The sequence below is a fragment of the Motacilla alba genome, chromosome 29 (genome assembly GCF_015832195.1).
Source record: "Motacilla alba alba isolate MOTALB_02 chromosome 29, Motacilla_alba_V1.0_pri, whole genome shotgun sequence".
NCBI classification, from domain to species: Eukaryota; Metazoa; Chordata; class Aves; order Passeriformes; family Motacillidae; genus Motacilla; species Motacilla alba.
Window position 1 is genome coordinate 1,863,603 of NC_052044.1, and position 14,003 is coordinate 1,877,605.

The following is a 14,003-nucleotide window of genomic DNA, read 5'->3' on the forward strand; positions in this document are numbered from 1 at the left end:
CTTGGGCTGTTCCAGGCAGCAGAACTGCGAAAGAGTCATAAGAGAAACCACAATAAAAAGTTCACGTTCATGGATGGAGTCCACATGACTTCCTGTGGCCAATCCAACTTGGGATCCAGTCGTAAACTTTTATTGCTCAGCTGTAAATTTTCCGCAAACAACCCGGAATGCGTTGCATTTTTTTGTGACGAGTGCAAATGCTCTGTCGCCATGTTCTGCCCCGATATTCCGATTTTTTACCCCCCTTTTTTTAGGGTTTTTTGGGGTTATTTTTAACCTTATTTTGGTTTTCGCTTTTATTTTTTTTTTTTTAATTTGGGATTTTAAAGCGTTCGAATGTGGGGGATACATTGAATTTTCAGTGTGGGGGATACATTGAATTTTCAGTGTGGGGGATATATCGAATTTTCAGCTTGGTTTGAGCGCTGGGAACGGGGCGAATCCTGATTCGAATTTGAATTTTCTGGCGGGGGTTGATTGGGGGAAAACGGGTGAAAAAAAGAGAAAATACCCCAAAAAAGCAGCGCGCTGCGGCGGGGGGATAAACCCACGCAACAGCGAGACTGAAATGCGTTAAATTCACGGAAAAACACAAAAAAACCGGGGGAAAATGCGTTTAATTCATGGACAAACACAAAAAAAAGGGGGAAATGCGTTAAATTCATGGACAAACACACAAAAAGGGGGGGGGGGAATTGGGATTTGGGGCCCCCGCAGTTCCCCCGCTGCCCCGGGCGTGCCCGGCGCTGCAGAATTCCTATTTCCCACCTTTGCACCCCAAAATTTCCGCTTTTCCCTCCCCGTCCCGAGGGGAGCCGGGAAAACCCCAAATCCCGCCCCAAATCGGTTTGTTTTTTTTTTCCCCCGGCCTCTTTTTGCCCAAATCCGCCATCCCCAAGGAAAAAAAAATCCAAAAAAATCCGATTCCCCCCCCCTTTTGTGTCCCCCGGGGGGGCCCCGCGATTTTGGGGCGGAATTTGTACATTTTAATATCATTTTTATTTCATTAAGTGCAATAAAACCTATTTATCGTTTTAATTTTGGGTGTACCTTTATTTTGTTTTATTTTATTTTATTTTACTTTTCTTTTTTCGCTGCCCGGGGGCGTGGAAAGGGCTGGAAAATCTGGATTTCGGGACTGGGAAATGCCTTTTTGTTTTGGTTTTTTTTTTTGGCCTTGTCGAGGCCTGCTCGGCGGCACCCGCGAACCACAAAAAGCGACCGCAGATCCTCCTCCTCCTCCTCCTCCAACCCCAACCCGCCTCTCCCTCCCCAAACCCCCCTAAAAAAACCCCAAATCCTCCTAAACCCCCCCAAAATCCTCCTCAACCCCCCAAAATCCTCCTCAACCCCCCCACCATCAACAACCAGCGCCTCCAGCTGCAAAAAACACCCCGAAAATTCAAATTATTCCCATTTTTCCGCTTGTTTTTCCGCCAGACGCGGCCCTGTTCGGGCCGGCGGGTAATTAATTTAATTTTAATTAATAAAACCAGCCGGCAGCGGCGGCGGGGGGGGATTTATTTGTCTTTATTTTCTTTTTTTTCCCGCGTGTCTGGGCCGCCCGAAGGACACAAAGGTTGTAACGCCACCGGATGGACGGGAAATTCCTTTTATTCGCTTTACAAACCACCAATAAATTTTATAACAGGTAATTAAAAGTTACGAGGGGGGAAGCTCCGAGCTCAACAGTTCCCCAGCACAATGGGGATCCCATTTTTTTTTCTTTTTTCCCACCATAATAAATTCCAAAATGGGGGGGAAAAAAAAAAACCCAGAAAAAAACAACAACAAAAAACCCAAACAAAAAACCGTAAAAAAACCTCCAAAATACCCCCAAAACGCACAAAAAACCTTCAAAAACCGCACAAAAAATACCCTAAAATTCAAATTTTGATGGTAAAAGCAACCTGGGCGCGAATTTTTTGTGGAAGCCCTCCGCTCCTAAAACTCGTGATGGAATTTCGGCAGAAAGAAAAAAGTTTAAAAAACCTTTTTTTTTTTTGTAAAATATGAGAATTAAAGAATTAAATAGAGTTAAACCGAATAAAAGCGGATTTTCGCCTTTTTTATTTTTAATTTTAAACCCCCAAACCCCCCGAGCGGAGTTTAAACACACAAAAAAAAGAAAAAAAATCAAAATACAGCGAGGCCAAAAGGGGCTGAAGGCGGCGGCAATTCGGTGCGAGGCCGATATTCGGGGCAGGATGGAAAATAATCGGAATTTTGGGTTAAAAAGAACGCGATTTCTGCGGCGGAGGGAGGCAGCGGCCGGGATTGCTGCGCCCGGAGCCGATAATTCTTATTCCGGGCTCCATTTCGCTAATTTCGCTCATTCCGCTCATTGCGGCGCCAGGATCGTTCCGGGATCGTTTCAATTTCAATCCCCCCATAAAAAAATAAAAAACAGCGAGGAAAAAAAAAGAAGAGAGAGAAAAAAAAATCTAATTTTCCTAATTTTTTTCCGCCTCGCCGCTCAGCGGATGGCGGCTCGAGGCGAGGCGAAAATCAACATTTTCCCCTCAAATCAAGAGGCAGCAATTGCCTCGCTGAGAGCGGCGGAGATAAATGTCAGGGCGGGATGGAAACGCGGCGGATTTGGGGTTTCAAGATGACAAATGCGCCGCAGAAATGGCTTTTTTCGGGTTTATTATCATTATTTCTGAGCGCTTTGATGAGCTCCGCGGCTCTTCCCCGCCGGGCGCTGCGCTGATCATTTTCATTTTCATTTCATTTTCATTTTTTTTGACGCGACAAAGCAGAATATCTTTAATTTCCCCCGGTTTTTTTTGCGGTTTTTTGATGGTTTTTACGGCTCCCTCCTTTTATCCCTGGCAGGAAATCTCCTCGTAGGTAAAAAACCCCAGAAACATTCCCCAAAAATCCCATTTCTCAGCCCGAGCGGCGCATTTCGGGCGGACAAACCCCGCACGGTCCCCGCCTGCATCCCCCGGCACGATTCGCATTTCCCGGGGCTTTTTGGGGGAAACCGCCCGGATTTGGGGGTTTCGGGCGATTCCCGGGCACCGCTCGAAATTCCCATTTTTGGGGCGTTTCTCCCCTTCCCAAGCCCCTCGCAGTGGCAAAATCGGGCTGAAAACACCCAAAATCCACATTCCCCCGCAAATCCCCACCTCCTGCTCCGCTCTTTCATTTTTTCCCCTTTTCCCCCCTTTTTTCCTCCTTTTTTTCCATTTCCCCCCCCCCCCCTTTTTCCTCCCTTTTTCCCATTTTTCCACCTTTTTTTCCCCCATTTTTCCCCTTTTCCCCTTTTTTCCTTCCCCTCCCTCAGGCTCCAGCGATCCCAAACCTCGCAGGGAATTCTCTTCATTTATCGGTTAAAAATCGAGGAGTTAAAAAAGGGTGGAAAATGAGAGGAATGGGGTTCGGGAGTGGCGACCCAGGAGATTTTGGGGCAGCGTTTGGGGGTTTGGTCGCTTTGCACAGGGAGGGGAGAATCCTTTTGGCGGCGACGCCGCGAAATATCGGGAAAAAAATGGAATTAAATGGAATAAAATTTAAAATGGAATTAAATTAAGTTAAACAGAAACGCGGGATTAATAACGACAATCGTCAAAACCCTAATAAAACAATTATCAACGGGAATAATTAGATTAATAAAGGGCTTTCCGTGCTGTCCGTAGGGGAGGAAAGGAGAATTCCTTTTATTTTTTTATTATTTTTCCCCATCTGGGGGGGAAGAAAAGAACGGCGGGATGAAAAAATGAATAAATTAATCCCCAAATTAACTTCATTCCTTCCCAATATTCCCTTTTTCCCCCCAAAATCAGCGCGATTCCACCCAAATTCCCCGCAGCGAAGGCGCCTCCCGCCCCGCCCTGGTTGGTTTTTTTTTTTTTCCCATAGGATTTTTCCCAAAAACCCCAAAATTCCCAGTTTTCCCTCAGCCGCCCCCCAGAGGCGGCAGAAAGGCTCCGAGGGGCGGAAACGGTTCCAAATTCGGATTTTATTGGGATTTCCGCGCGGCTCCGGGCGGGCGGCTCGCCGCCAATTCCTCGAGTTTTGTTGAAATTTCATTTATTCTGCGATCCCCCGGGATTCACCCAAAACTGGGATTTTTCCCCAAAAAAGCGGATTTTGGCAGCCGGAGGCGGTGTGGAGGGCGGGGGTGAAGCGGAGGCGCCTCTGAAGCTTTTCACTCTTTAATTGGAGTTAATTGGGATTATTCTGGGGGTTCAGGGTACAACACGGACCCAGCGGCTTTCCCTTCATTTCTTCCTTTATTTCCCATTTTTGGGTATATTTTTCAATATTTGTAGATATTTTCCCGGCGGGAATGCGGAGGCGGAACACTCAGAACGACGAGCTCGCTTTTTAATCATCCTTTTATTATTATTATCATCATTATTATTATTATTTTATTTTTTTTGTACATAAAAACAGACGACGACTTTTTTTTTTTAATAATATTTTTTTTCCTGATTTTTTTTAAATTTTTTTCCGGTTTTTTTTTAAATTTTTTTTATTTTTATTTTTCATTTCCCGAGCATGAACAGATAAAAGTCAAGACAAATAGATAATAACTCTACATTCAGTGCAATTGATTCCTACGCTACGGTATAAGCACAATAAAATAATGACAATACTGTGCGTTCTCAACTAGGCAGTTTCAGTTGTTGGGGTTTTTTTTTTTTAATTTTTTTTTTAAATTTTCATATTTTTTTAATCATCATCATCATCATTAATTAATCATCTCCAAGAAAATAAGCAGCAACAAACGACAATAAAACCGCGTTACAAATACTTCCAAAGCATGACTCCTTCTATAGGTAGTGATGAGTACAATACAAGGTTGGGGTTTTTTTATTGTTTATTATTATTTTAATTATTATTTATTATTATTATTATTATTAATTTTTTGTGTTTTTTGGCTACTTAGTAGCCTGCGTCGGGGCCGCTCGCTCTCGTTCTTTCCCTTTAAATTGAATTTTCGGAGCGAATTCGAAGATGTGGAAGCCCCCACCCCTGGTTTAATTGGCTTAATTAGGGCTGATCATTAAAATTATTGCAGGTTTTCCCTTTAGGTAGTACAGGAAGAGCTTCGAGGGCTCACGGACGGCGGCTGGAAAAACGGGGGGACGGGGAAAAACGGGAAAAACGGGAAAAGCGGGGGGAAAAGGGGGAGAAAATACCGGGAAAGGGGGAAAATACTGGAAAAAACGGGGGGAAATCGAGGAAAAAAGTGGGGAAATGAGGAAAAACACGGGGAAAAGGCGGAAAATGGGGGAATTGTGGAAAATCGAGGGGGAAACGTGGGGAAAATGAAAAAAAATTGGGGAAAATGAGAGGAAACATGAAAAAAACTGATGTTAGGAACAAAGGGGGGATGCGCGGCTCGGCCTGCCCGGGGATCCCCAAAAATTCCCGAAAAAAGGCGGATTTGGGGCTGGGCCAGGTGAGGATCAGCCCCGCAAAGGCCGCGGGGGAAATCCGGGAAAATCGGGGAAAATCGGGAAAAATCAAGGAAAATCTGGGAAAATTCCAGGGAAAATCTGGGAAAATCTGAGAAAATCTGGAAATTTTCAGGGAAAATCTGGGAAACCCCCCCGGGGTCGTTCAGGGGAAAAAAAAAAAAACCTCAAAAAAGCAAAAATCGTCCCCCAAAAAACCCCAATAAAGGCGGGACAAAGTCAAAGGTGTTTGAATAAACCCGAGTTTGGGACGTTTTGTCCCATTTCACCCCCGCTCCTTGGGATAGCTCGGTTATTCCAGTTTTTATCCTGAAATTCCTCTGAAATCCCGTTTTTCCCTCCTTTTTCCGCTCGTTTATGGGATTTTATAAAGGGAGTGGGGGAAAAATCATAAATAAAGGGAATTTAAATTCAGAAATGCTCCCAGAATCCAAATTCGGGAGCAGCAGTGACGCTTCCGCCCCAGCCCGGATTCATCCCTCTCATCATTCCGTTTTTAATCCCATTTTTTTCCTCCTCCCCACAATTTATGGAACTAAAAAAAAAAAAGAGAGAGAAAAAAGGGGGGGAAATGGGAGAAAAAAGCAGGAAAAATTGGAATTTGGGGCGTTTCACTCCCAGCCCCAAGGGCTCGGCTCGGCCGCAGAATTTCATTTTTAATCCGGTTTTTTCCTCCAATTAGGGAACAAAAAAAGGGGGAAAAACAGGTGGAAAAATTAAAAAAGGGGGGAAGAATAAATTACTGTAAAAAGTGAGGAAAGGATAAAAAGGGGGGAAGGATTGTAAAGGGAGAAATTGTGAAAAAAATGGGGGAAAGGATGAAAAAGGGGAGAGAATTATAGAAAAAGGGGAGAAGGATTTAAAAAGGGGGGAAAGCTGAAAAAAGGGGGGTAAAGGAGGAAAAATGGGGGGAAAGGAGGAGAATGGAGGGGAAAGGGGAAAAGGATTTTTAAAAGTGGTAAAAGCAGGATGGAAATGGGGAAAAACAGAGGAAAAAGGGAAAAAAGGGGGGAAATGAGGGAAAAAAGGGGGGAAAGGAGGAAAAAAGGGAGAAAATGAGGGAAAAAAAGGGGGAAAGGAGGAAAAAAGGGAGAAGGGAAAAAAAGGGGGAAGGGGAAAAAGGGAAAAGGAGGAAAAAAGGGGAAAAGGAGGAAAAAGGAAGAAAGGAGGAAAAAAGGGGAAAAGGAGGAAAAAAGGGGGGGAAGGAGGAAGAAAAAGGGAGAAAAAGAGGGAAAAAAGGTTAAAAAATGAGGAAAAAGGGGGGAAATATTAGGAAAAAAAAAGGAAAAATTAGGAAAAAAGGGGGAAAAGGATTGAAAGCCCCCGAAAGAAGCAGGAGTGAGGGAAAGCTCGCCGCCAATAAAAAGCAAAGGCCGGGCCGCCTGTCAGGTAGCTCCTGCTGGGTGAGCCTCTCCATCCGAAACTCTATAAAAGCGAATGACCGTCGTAAACATCCCGATTTATCGTCTGCCATAAAAAAGCGCCGCTCCGAGGCCCGCAGCCCCTCAGTCCTTGCTCTCCTCCTTCTCCTCCTCCTCCTTCTCCTCTTCCTCGTTCCCTTCTTCCTCGGCCTTGTCCTCGTCGCGGGCGGCCCCGGGCAGTTTGTCCTTGTTGTTCTCCTTTTTCCACTTCATGCGGCGGTTCTGGAACCAGATTTTCACCTGGCGCTCGCTCAGTCCCAGCGCGTGCGAGACCTCGATGCGCCGCTTGCGGGTCAGGTAGGGGTTGAAGAGGAATTCTTTCTCCAGCTCCAGCGTCTGGTACCGGCTGTAGGTCTGGCGGCCGCTGCGCCTGCCCGGGGCTGGGGGGGAAAAAAGGGGGGGAAAAGGGGTTAAAGCAAAAAAAAAAAAGCGATTTTTTGGCGAAAAAAAGGTTTGAGTTTGGGTATGGTTTGGGTTTAGGGAGGTGAGGATGATGCGCGGGGAGGAATGAGGAAGAGGTGATCTGGAAAAGAGGAAATAAATAAATAAAAGGGAGAAGAGAAAGGGGGGAAAAAAAAAAACCAACCCAAACAAATAAAAACACAAAGGAAATAAAAAAGTCCAGAGCGACAACAATAAAAAAAGAGAAATAATCATAATAATAATAAAACAACAGAAAGAAACAGCCCCCCCAAAAAATAATAATAATGAAAACAAAATAACCCCTCAGAAAAACCAGCCCCCCTCAAATAACGCCCCGAAACCCCAAAAAATAATAATAATAAAAAAAAACAAACACCAAAGGAACCCCAAAATCCGCAATGAAACCCCCAGAGCGAACCCCACCAAAACCACCCCAAAGTTCTCCCTGGGGCTGTTCCGCCCCCGCCTTTCCCCCCCGGCTGCGCTCGCTGGGGTCAAAACCCCAAAATTTCCATTTTCTGCCCCTTTTCCGCCTGGCGCGCGCCCCTTTGGGGCCTGTTTCAGTCCCTTGCTCACCCCCTGCTCACCCCTTCGTCACCCCATTTTTCACCCCTTTTTCACCCCTTTTCACCCCTTTTTTCCCCATTTCTCGTCCCTTTCTCGCCCCCTTTTTGCTCCTTTCCTCCTCTCTTTAATTTACCTTTTCCCAGCCTTTTTAACCCCTTTCCGTCTCTCTTTTGCCCCTTTTCGCCCTTTCCTCTCCTCTTTTTCACCCTTTTCGCCCATTTTTGCCCCTTTCTCCCTCATTTTTACCCCTTTCTCCCCCCTTTTAACCCATTTTTAACCCCTTTTCCCCCAGCTTCCCCTTTTTTGCCTTTTTCCCCTTTGCACGCCCAGAGCCCCTTCCCAAAGGGGGAAAATCCCCCCAAAAAATCCATTTTTCCTAGGAAAGGTGCATTGTCCAGCAGAAAACCCTCAGCAGCCTCTTTCGCCCTTGTTTTAAATTTCATTTCCATTATTCTCCTTTCTTTCTTTCTCTCTCTCTCTCTCTTTCTTTCGCCTTTTTTCTCTCTTTTTCCCCTTTTTTCTCTTTTTTCCTCTCTTTTCCCCTCCTTCTTCCTCTTTCCCTCCCCATTTTCCCTTTTTCCTTCCCTTTCCCCCTCTTTTTTCCCTTTTCCTTCCAATTTCCCCTCTTCTTTTCCCCCTTTCCCCCTCATTCTTCTCTCCCCCTTTTATTCCTTCCTTTTCTTCCCCCTTTTCCCCCTTTTCCTTCCTTTTCCCCATTTTCTTTCCCTTTTCCCCTTTCTTTATTTCCCTTTTCTTTATTTCCCCTTTCTTTATTTCCCTTTTCTTTATTTCCCTTTTCTTTATTTCCCTTTTCTTTATTCCCCCTTTCCTTATTTCCCCTTTTTTCCCATTTCCCCTCTTTTCCCCCCCATTTTTCCTCTCCCCCTCATTCCCTCCCCAAACCCCAAAATCCGCTTTTCCCTTTCCACGCCTCCCCCCAAATCGCAGCCCGGGAGGGGGCGGGGAGCTCCTTTTGGCCCAAATTCCTCCAAAATCTCATTTTCCCCCCAACAGCCCCAGCCGCGGGGATTTTCCTCCTCGTCAGCGAAACCGAGAGGGGCAAACAGAGACAGAGACGGGGGAAAAATGCCCCAAAAAATCAAAATAAAGCCGGAAAAAATTAAACCAGAAGCAGCTGAGGCTGCGGCCGCTGCCCTTGGGCCGGCGCTAATGAGAAAATCCATTTATTTTGGGGGAAAAAAGCGCAGATCCGGCTCAGCTCCCCGCGGGTCAAGGAAATAAATAACGAGTTCCCCCGAGCAGCCCCGGGCCACGTCCTCTCGCCAGCGGCCGCAATTCTTCTCTTTCCCCTTTTTTGGGTTATTTTGGGCGCTTTGGGTCGCTCGGCTCTCGCCCCAAAAGCGCCCACATGGTTCGAATTACCCGCAGCTGAAATTCGAGTGATTCCCCTCCTTTTCCCCCTCCTTGTCCCAGCTTTGTTTGTTTATTTTGAATTTCCCACTCTTTTTTTAAATTGTTGTTTTTATTTATTTATTTTTAATTTTTTTGATCCCAACCCCGCAGCCCCAGGCTGAGGGTTTTTTTTTTAATTTTAATTTTTTTTAAAATTTATTTTAAATTTTCCCCTCCCTGCGATGAAATAACAACAACACAAATACGAAACAACAACCAAAAAAATTAATAAAAATGTAAATATCCGCCCATATAAATATTGGGAACCCTCCGGAGCCGGTCCCACCTCTCCGGCTGCGTCTCCCAGCGGCTCAAAAAGGGCATTTTTGACATTTTTGACATTTTTAAGAGCGCTGCTCTTATCAGCATGCAAACAACCTCGTGGGAGCCGTATCTTACTGCCAATCCTCCAGGCAAGCCATAAAAACAGCCCTAAAAACCCCAAGTTTTGCTTTTAGAGCCGTTTCAGCTGGGTTTTTTTAAATTTAATTTTATTTTTGTCAGCTTTTTTTTTAATTTTATTTTTTTTTCAGGGAATCCCCTCGGTTTGCTTTGTTTTAAAAATAAAATAAATTGAATATTCGAGAGCGCGGCTGGGCTGAGGTGATCACCGCTATTATTGGAAAATAAACGTGAAAATAAATGTATTTATGAGGAGGAGGGGATGGGCGCTGGGACAGGTCGGGGTTCTGGGGAGAATCTGAATTTGGGGAGAAGAGGCCGGAATTTTGGGATAAAAGCTCAGGATTTTGGGGTAAAGGCTCGGGATTTTGGGATAAGAGGCCAGAATTTCAGGAATTTTGAGACAGAAGGTCTGAATTTCGGGGTGAGAGTCTGAGTTTTAGGACAGGAGGGCGGAATTTTGCCATAAAAACCTGAATTTTGGGAGAAGAGGCCGGAGTTTCGAGATAAAAGGTCGGAATTTTGGGCTAAGAGGCCTGAATTTGGGGCTGAAAGGTTGGGATTTGGGGCTGAAAGGTGGGAATTCCAGGGCATTCCAACATCTCCATGCACCCCGAGACACGAACACCCCCAAAATCCCCCAAACCCCAACAAACCAACCCCAAACCAACCCAAAGAACGCAATTCCAGCCCAAAGAGCACCAAAAGCATCCCAAAGGCAACCCCAACAACCCGAGCTCCTTTTCCCCTCCTTTCCCCTCCTTTCCCCTCCTTTTCCTCTCCTTTTCTCCTCCTTTTCCCCTTTTTGCTCTTTTTTCCCTCTTTCCTCCTCTTTTCCCCCAATTCCTCGCCTGTCTCCTCTCTGCTCCCTCCAGCGCCCAAAGACCCCAAACCCAGCCCAAAGAGCCCCAAAAGAGCCAAATCCGACCCAAACAGCCCCAAAAGAGCCCAATTCGGACCCAAACCCAAACCCACCCCTAACAGACCCAAAAGAGCCCGAATTCGACCCAAACACCAAACCCACCTCAAAGCCAACCCCAAAAGAGCCCAAATCCACCCCAAAGAGCCCCCAAGAGCCCAAATTCAACCAAAAGAGCCCCAAAGAGCCCAAATTCAACCCAAAGAGCCCCAAAAGAGCCCAAATCCACCCCAAAGAGCCCCAAAGAGCCCAAATCCACCCCAAAGAGCCCCAAAGAGCCCAAATCGGACCCAAACCCAAACCCACCCCAAACCTGACCCCAAAAGAGCCCAAACCCACCCCTAAGAGACCCAAAAGAGCCCGAATTTGACCCAAACGGCCCCAAAAGAGCCCAAATTCAACCCAAAGAGCCCCAAAGAGCCCAAATCCACCCCAAATCCACCCCAAGAGCCCAACGCCGGCAGCACCGAACCCAACCCAGCCGACCCCGAGCCCAAGCCCGGCAGCACCAAACTCACCCCAAAGAGCCCCAAACGCAGCAGAACGAGCGAGAGCACCAGAACCAGAACAACCCAAAACCCCCGGAGCAGAAAAGCAAAAACCCCTCAGATTACCCCCCAAAAAACCCCACCAAATACCCTAAAAAAATCCCCAAAAAAATCCTTTAAGGTATAAATGAGTGACACCCCCCAAAGCCCAAAAAACAACTGAAATAAATGCCCGGGAAAGACTCAAAAAATAAACAAAAAAACACCTTTACAACACAAAAATAACCAACAAGAAAACCCCAAAAAATAAACAAAAAACACCTTTAAAAACCAAAGAGACGTCCAAAAGAAACCCCAGAAAACAGGCTCGAAAAATCAACAGAGAAACACCCTTTAAACCCCAAGACACCCCAAAAACCCCTCAAAAATAAACAAGAAATAAAACCCTTTTCAAAACCCAAACAACACAAAAAACCCCCTCAAAAATAAACAAAAAAACACCCTTAGAACACAATAATACACAAAAAAACTAGCCAAAAAAAACAAAAAAAAAACCCAGAAAAAATATTTTAAAATAATAAAGCCCCCCCAAATAATCCAAAAAATATTTAAAAATAGTAGAGCCCAAATAAAACCCAGAAAAAAATATTTTAAAATAATAAACCCCAAATTAAACCCAGAAAAAAATATTTAAAAATAATAAAGCCAGAAAAAAAAAACCGGAAAAATATTTTAAAATAATAAAACCCAAATAAAAGCCAGGAAAAATATTTTAAAATAATAGAACCCAAAATAAAAGCCAGAAAAAAATATTTTAAAATAATAAAACCCAAATAAAACCTAGAAAAAAAATACTTTAAAATAAGAGAAGCCCCCAGGTCGCCCCGAGCCTCACCGTGCGGCCTCATCCAGGGGAACATCAGGCTGGGCGACGAGCTCTGGCTGAGGTGCCCCCCCTGGCCCTCGGCCCCGCCGCCGCCGCCGCCGGCCGAGGATTTACAGTCCGCGTAGGGCACCGCGGGCGCGTCCTGCTGCGCGCCGTACAGCGCCTGCCGCGGCAGCGCCTCGTAGCCGTAGAACTTGGAGGCATCGCCGTGGCACGCCAGGGCGCAGGGCGCGTTCTGCTGGTAGCCCGAGGCCGCGTTGGAGATGCCCGAGGCGCCGTGGTGGAAGAACTCCTGGACGTGGTGCGAGGGGTGCTGGAAGGACGGCGCGGCGCCGCCCGGCCCGTAGAGCACGGCGGCGGGGCCGCGGCCCACGCCCTGCGGGAAGCGGCAGTCGTAGTAGGTCGGCTCCAGGGACTCGCCGCCTTTGTACTTGGAGAAGAGCGGGTTGACGAAGTAGGAACTCATGACCCTCGCATGCAAGACGGGGGAGCGGCGGCGCGGCGGGGGAAGGGTTAAAGCGGCGCGGGGGAACGGGCTGGGGGCTCGGGGCTCGGGGCTCGGGGATCGGGGATCGGGGATCGGGGGATCGGGGATCGGGGATCGGGGATCGGGGGCTGCCGGGCAGGCTCGGAGCCGGGGCTGGGCAGAGGGCTCTGAGTCCCGGCGGAAAGCGGGCTCGCTCGGGGAAGGATCGGGGCGGATGGCGGGGAAAAACGGGTTCGGCTGCGGGGAAAAGGAGGCTCGGTTCGGCGGAAAAAGCAGCGGTAACGCTGGGGGGAATCGGAGTTAACTCTGGAATAAATCAGCTTAAAAAAAAATTAAAAAAAAAAATCAGGGTTAACTCCGGAAAAAAAAAAAAATCCGGTTAACTCTGCAAAAAAATCCGGGTTAACTGCGGAAAAAATGCCGGGTTAACTCTGGGAAAAATGCGAGCTAACGCTGGTGAAATATCAGGTTAAACTCTGAAAAGAAATCCCGGTTAACTCTGATAAAGAATCCGGTTTGGTTCTGAAGAGATCCCGCTTTGATTCTTAAAAAAAAAAAAAAAAAAAGGGTTGGTTCAGAAAAAAGCAGCACGCGAGTTATTAAAAAAAAAAAAAAAATCCGGGGTAACGCTGAAAAAACACGGCTCGGTTCTTTAAAAAAACTGCTTTAATCCCAAAAAAAAAAAAAAAAAAAAAAAAAAAAAAAAAAAAAAAAAAAAGCAGCTTTAATCCTGAAAAACACCTCCGCTTTCGCCCTGAAAGAAACACGCTTTAATTCTAAAAAAGGGTTCAACTCTCACAAAAAATCCGCTTTAACCCTAAAAAATAATGAAAAGAAGCAGCAAAGCGAGGTTTGTCCCTCTGACTGCTGAAGTCCTGCGCTCTTTTTTCCTTTTTTTTTTTTTTTTTTTTTTTTAAAGAGTGGCTATTTTTCTTTCTCTCTTTTTTTTTTAGATTTTTTTTTTTTGGAGGGTGGCCGCTGTCGGTAAATTTTTTGGTTGTTGTTGTTGGTTTTTTTTTGGTGGTTGTTGTTGTTGTTTTGTTTTTTAACCGCGCTCTCAAAGGCGTTTCATGGTGGCTCCGAGTGGCTCCGGTGCTCGGTGCTCTTGACTCCTCTGCGCTGTGGCGGTAGGTAGAGCTCTCCTCCCTCCCTCCCTCTCTCTCTCAATTTCTCTTGGAACTCTGCTCCTTCCCTTTAACACCACAGGCAAATTCCTCAAAATCCCGGCGGTGTGGCTGCTTTTTTTTTTTTTTCTGCTCCTTTTTTTTTTTTTTTTTCCCTCTCCTTTCCTTTTTTTTTTTCCTTCCTTTTTTCCCCCTTCCTTTTTTTCCCTTCTTTTTTCCCCTTCCTTTTTTTACCTTCCTTTTTTTTTCCTTCTTTTTTCTCTTATTTTTTCCCTTTTTTCCCCCTTCTTTTTTCCCTTTTTCCCTTCTTTTTTGCCCTTCCTTTTCCCCCCCCACCTTTTTTCCTATTTTTCCTTCCTATTCTTTTTCCCTTCTTTTTCCCCCTCCTTCTTTTTTCCCTTCTTTTTTTTCCTCCTTCTTTTTTCCCCTCCTTTTTTCCCT

The 14,003-nt window shown here is 45.8% G+C and overlaps 1 protein-coding gene across 1 annotated transcript; it reads right to left on the reverse strand.

Annotated features, from left to right (window-relative positions):
• Positions 1-6,800: 6,800 nt before the first annotated feature.
• Positions 6,801-13,144, reverse strand: HOXC8 (homeobox C8). The gene is made up of 2 exons (XM_038164417.1): positions 11,961-13,144; positions 6,801-7,233 (listed from the first exon to the last, which is right to left on the reverse strand). The coding sequence occupies exons 1-2, from the start codon at positions 12,415-12,417 to the stop codon at positions 6,938-6,940; spliced, it is 753 nt and encodes a 250-aa protein (XP_038020345.1). The 5' UTR covers positions 12,418-13,144; the 3' UTR covers positions 6,801-6,937.
• Between the last annotated feature and the right edge of the window lie 859 nt (positions 13,145-14,003).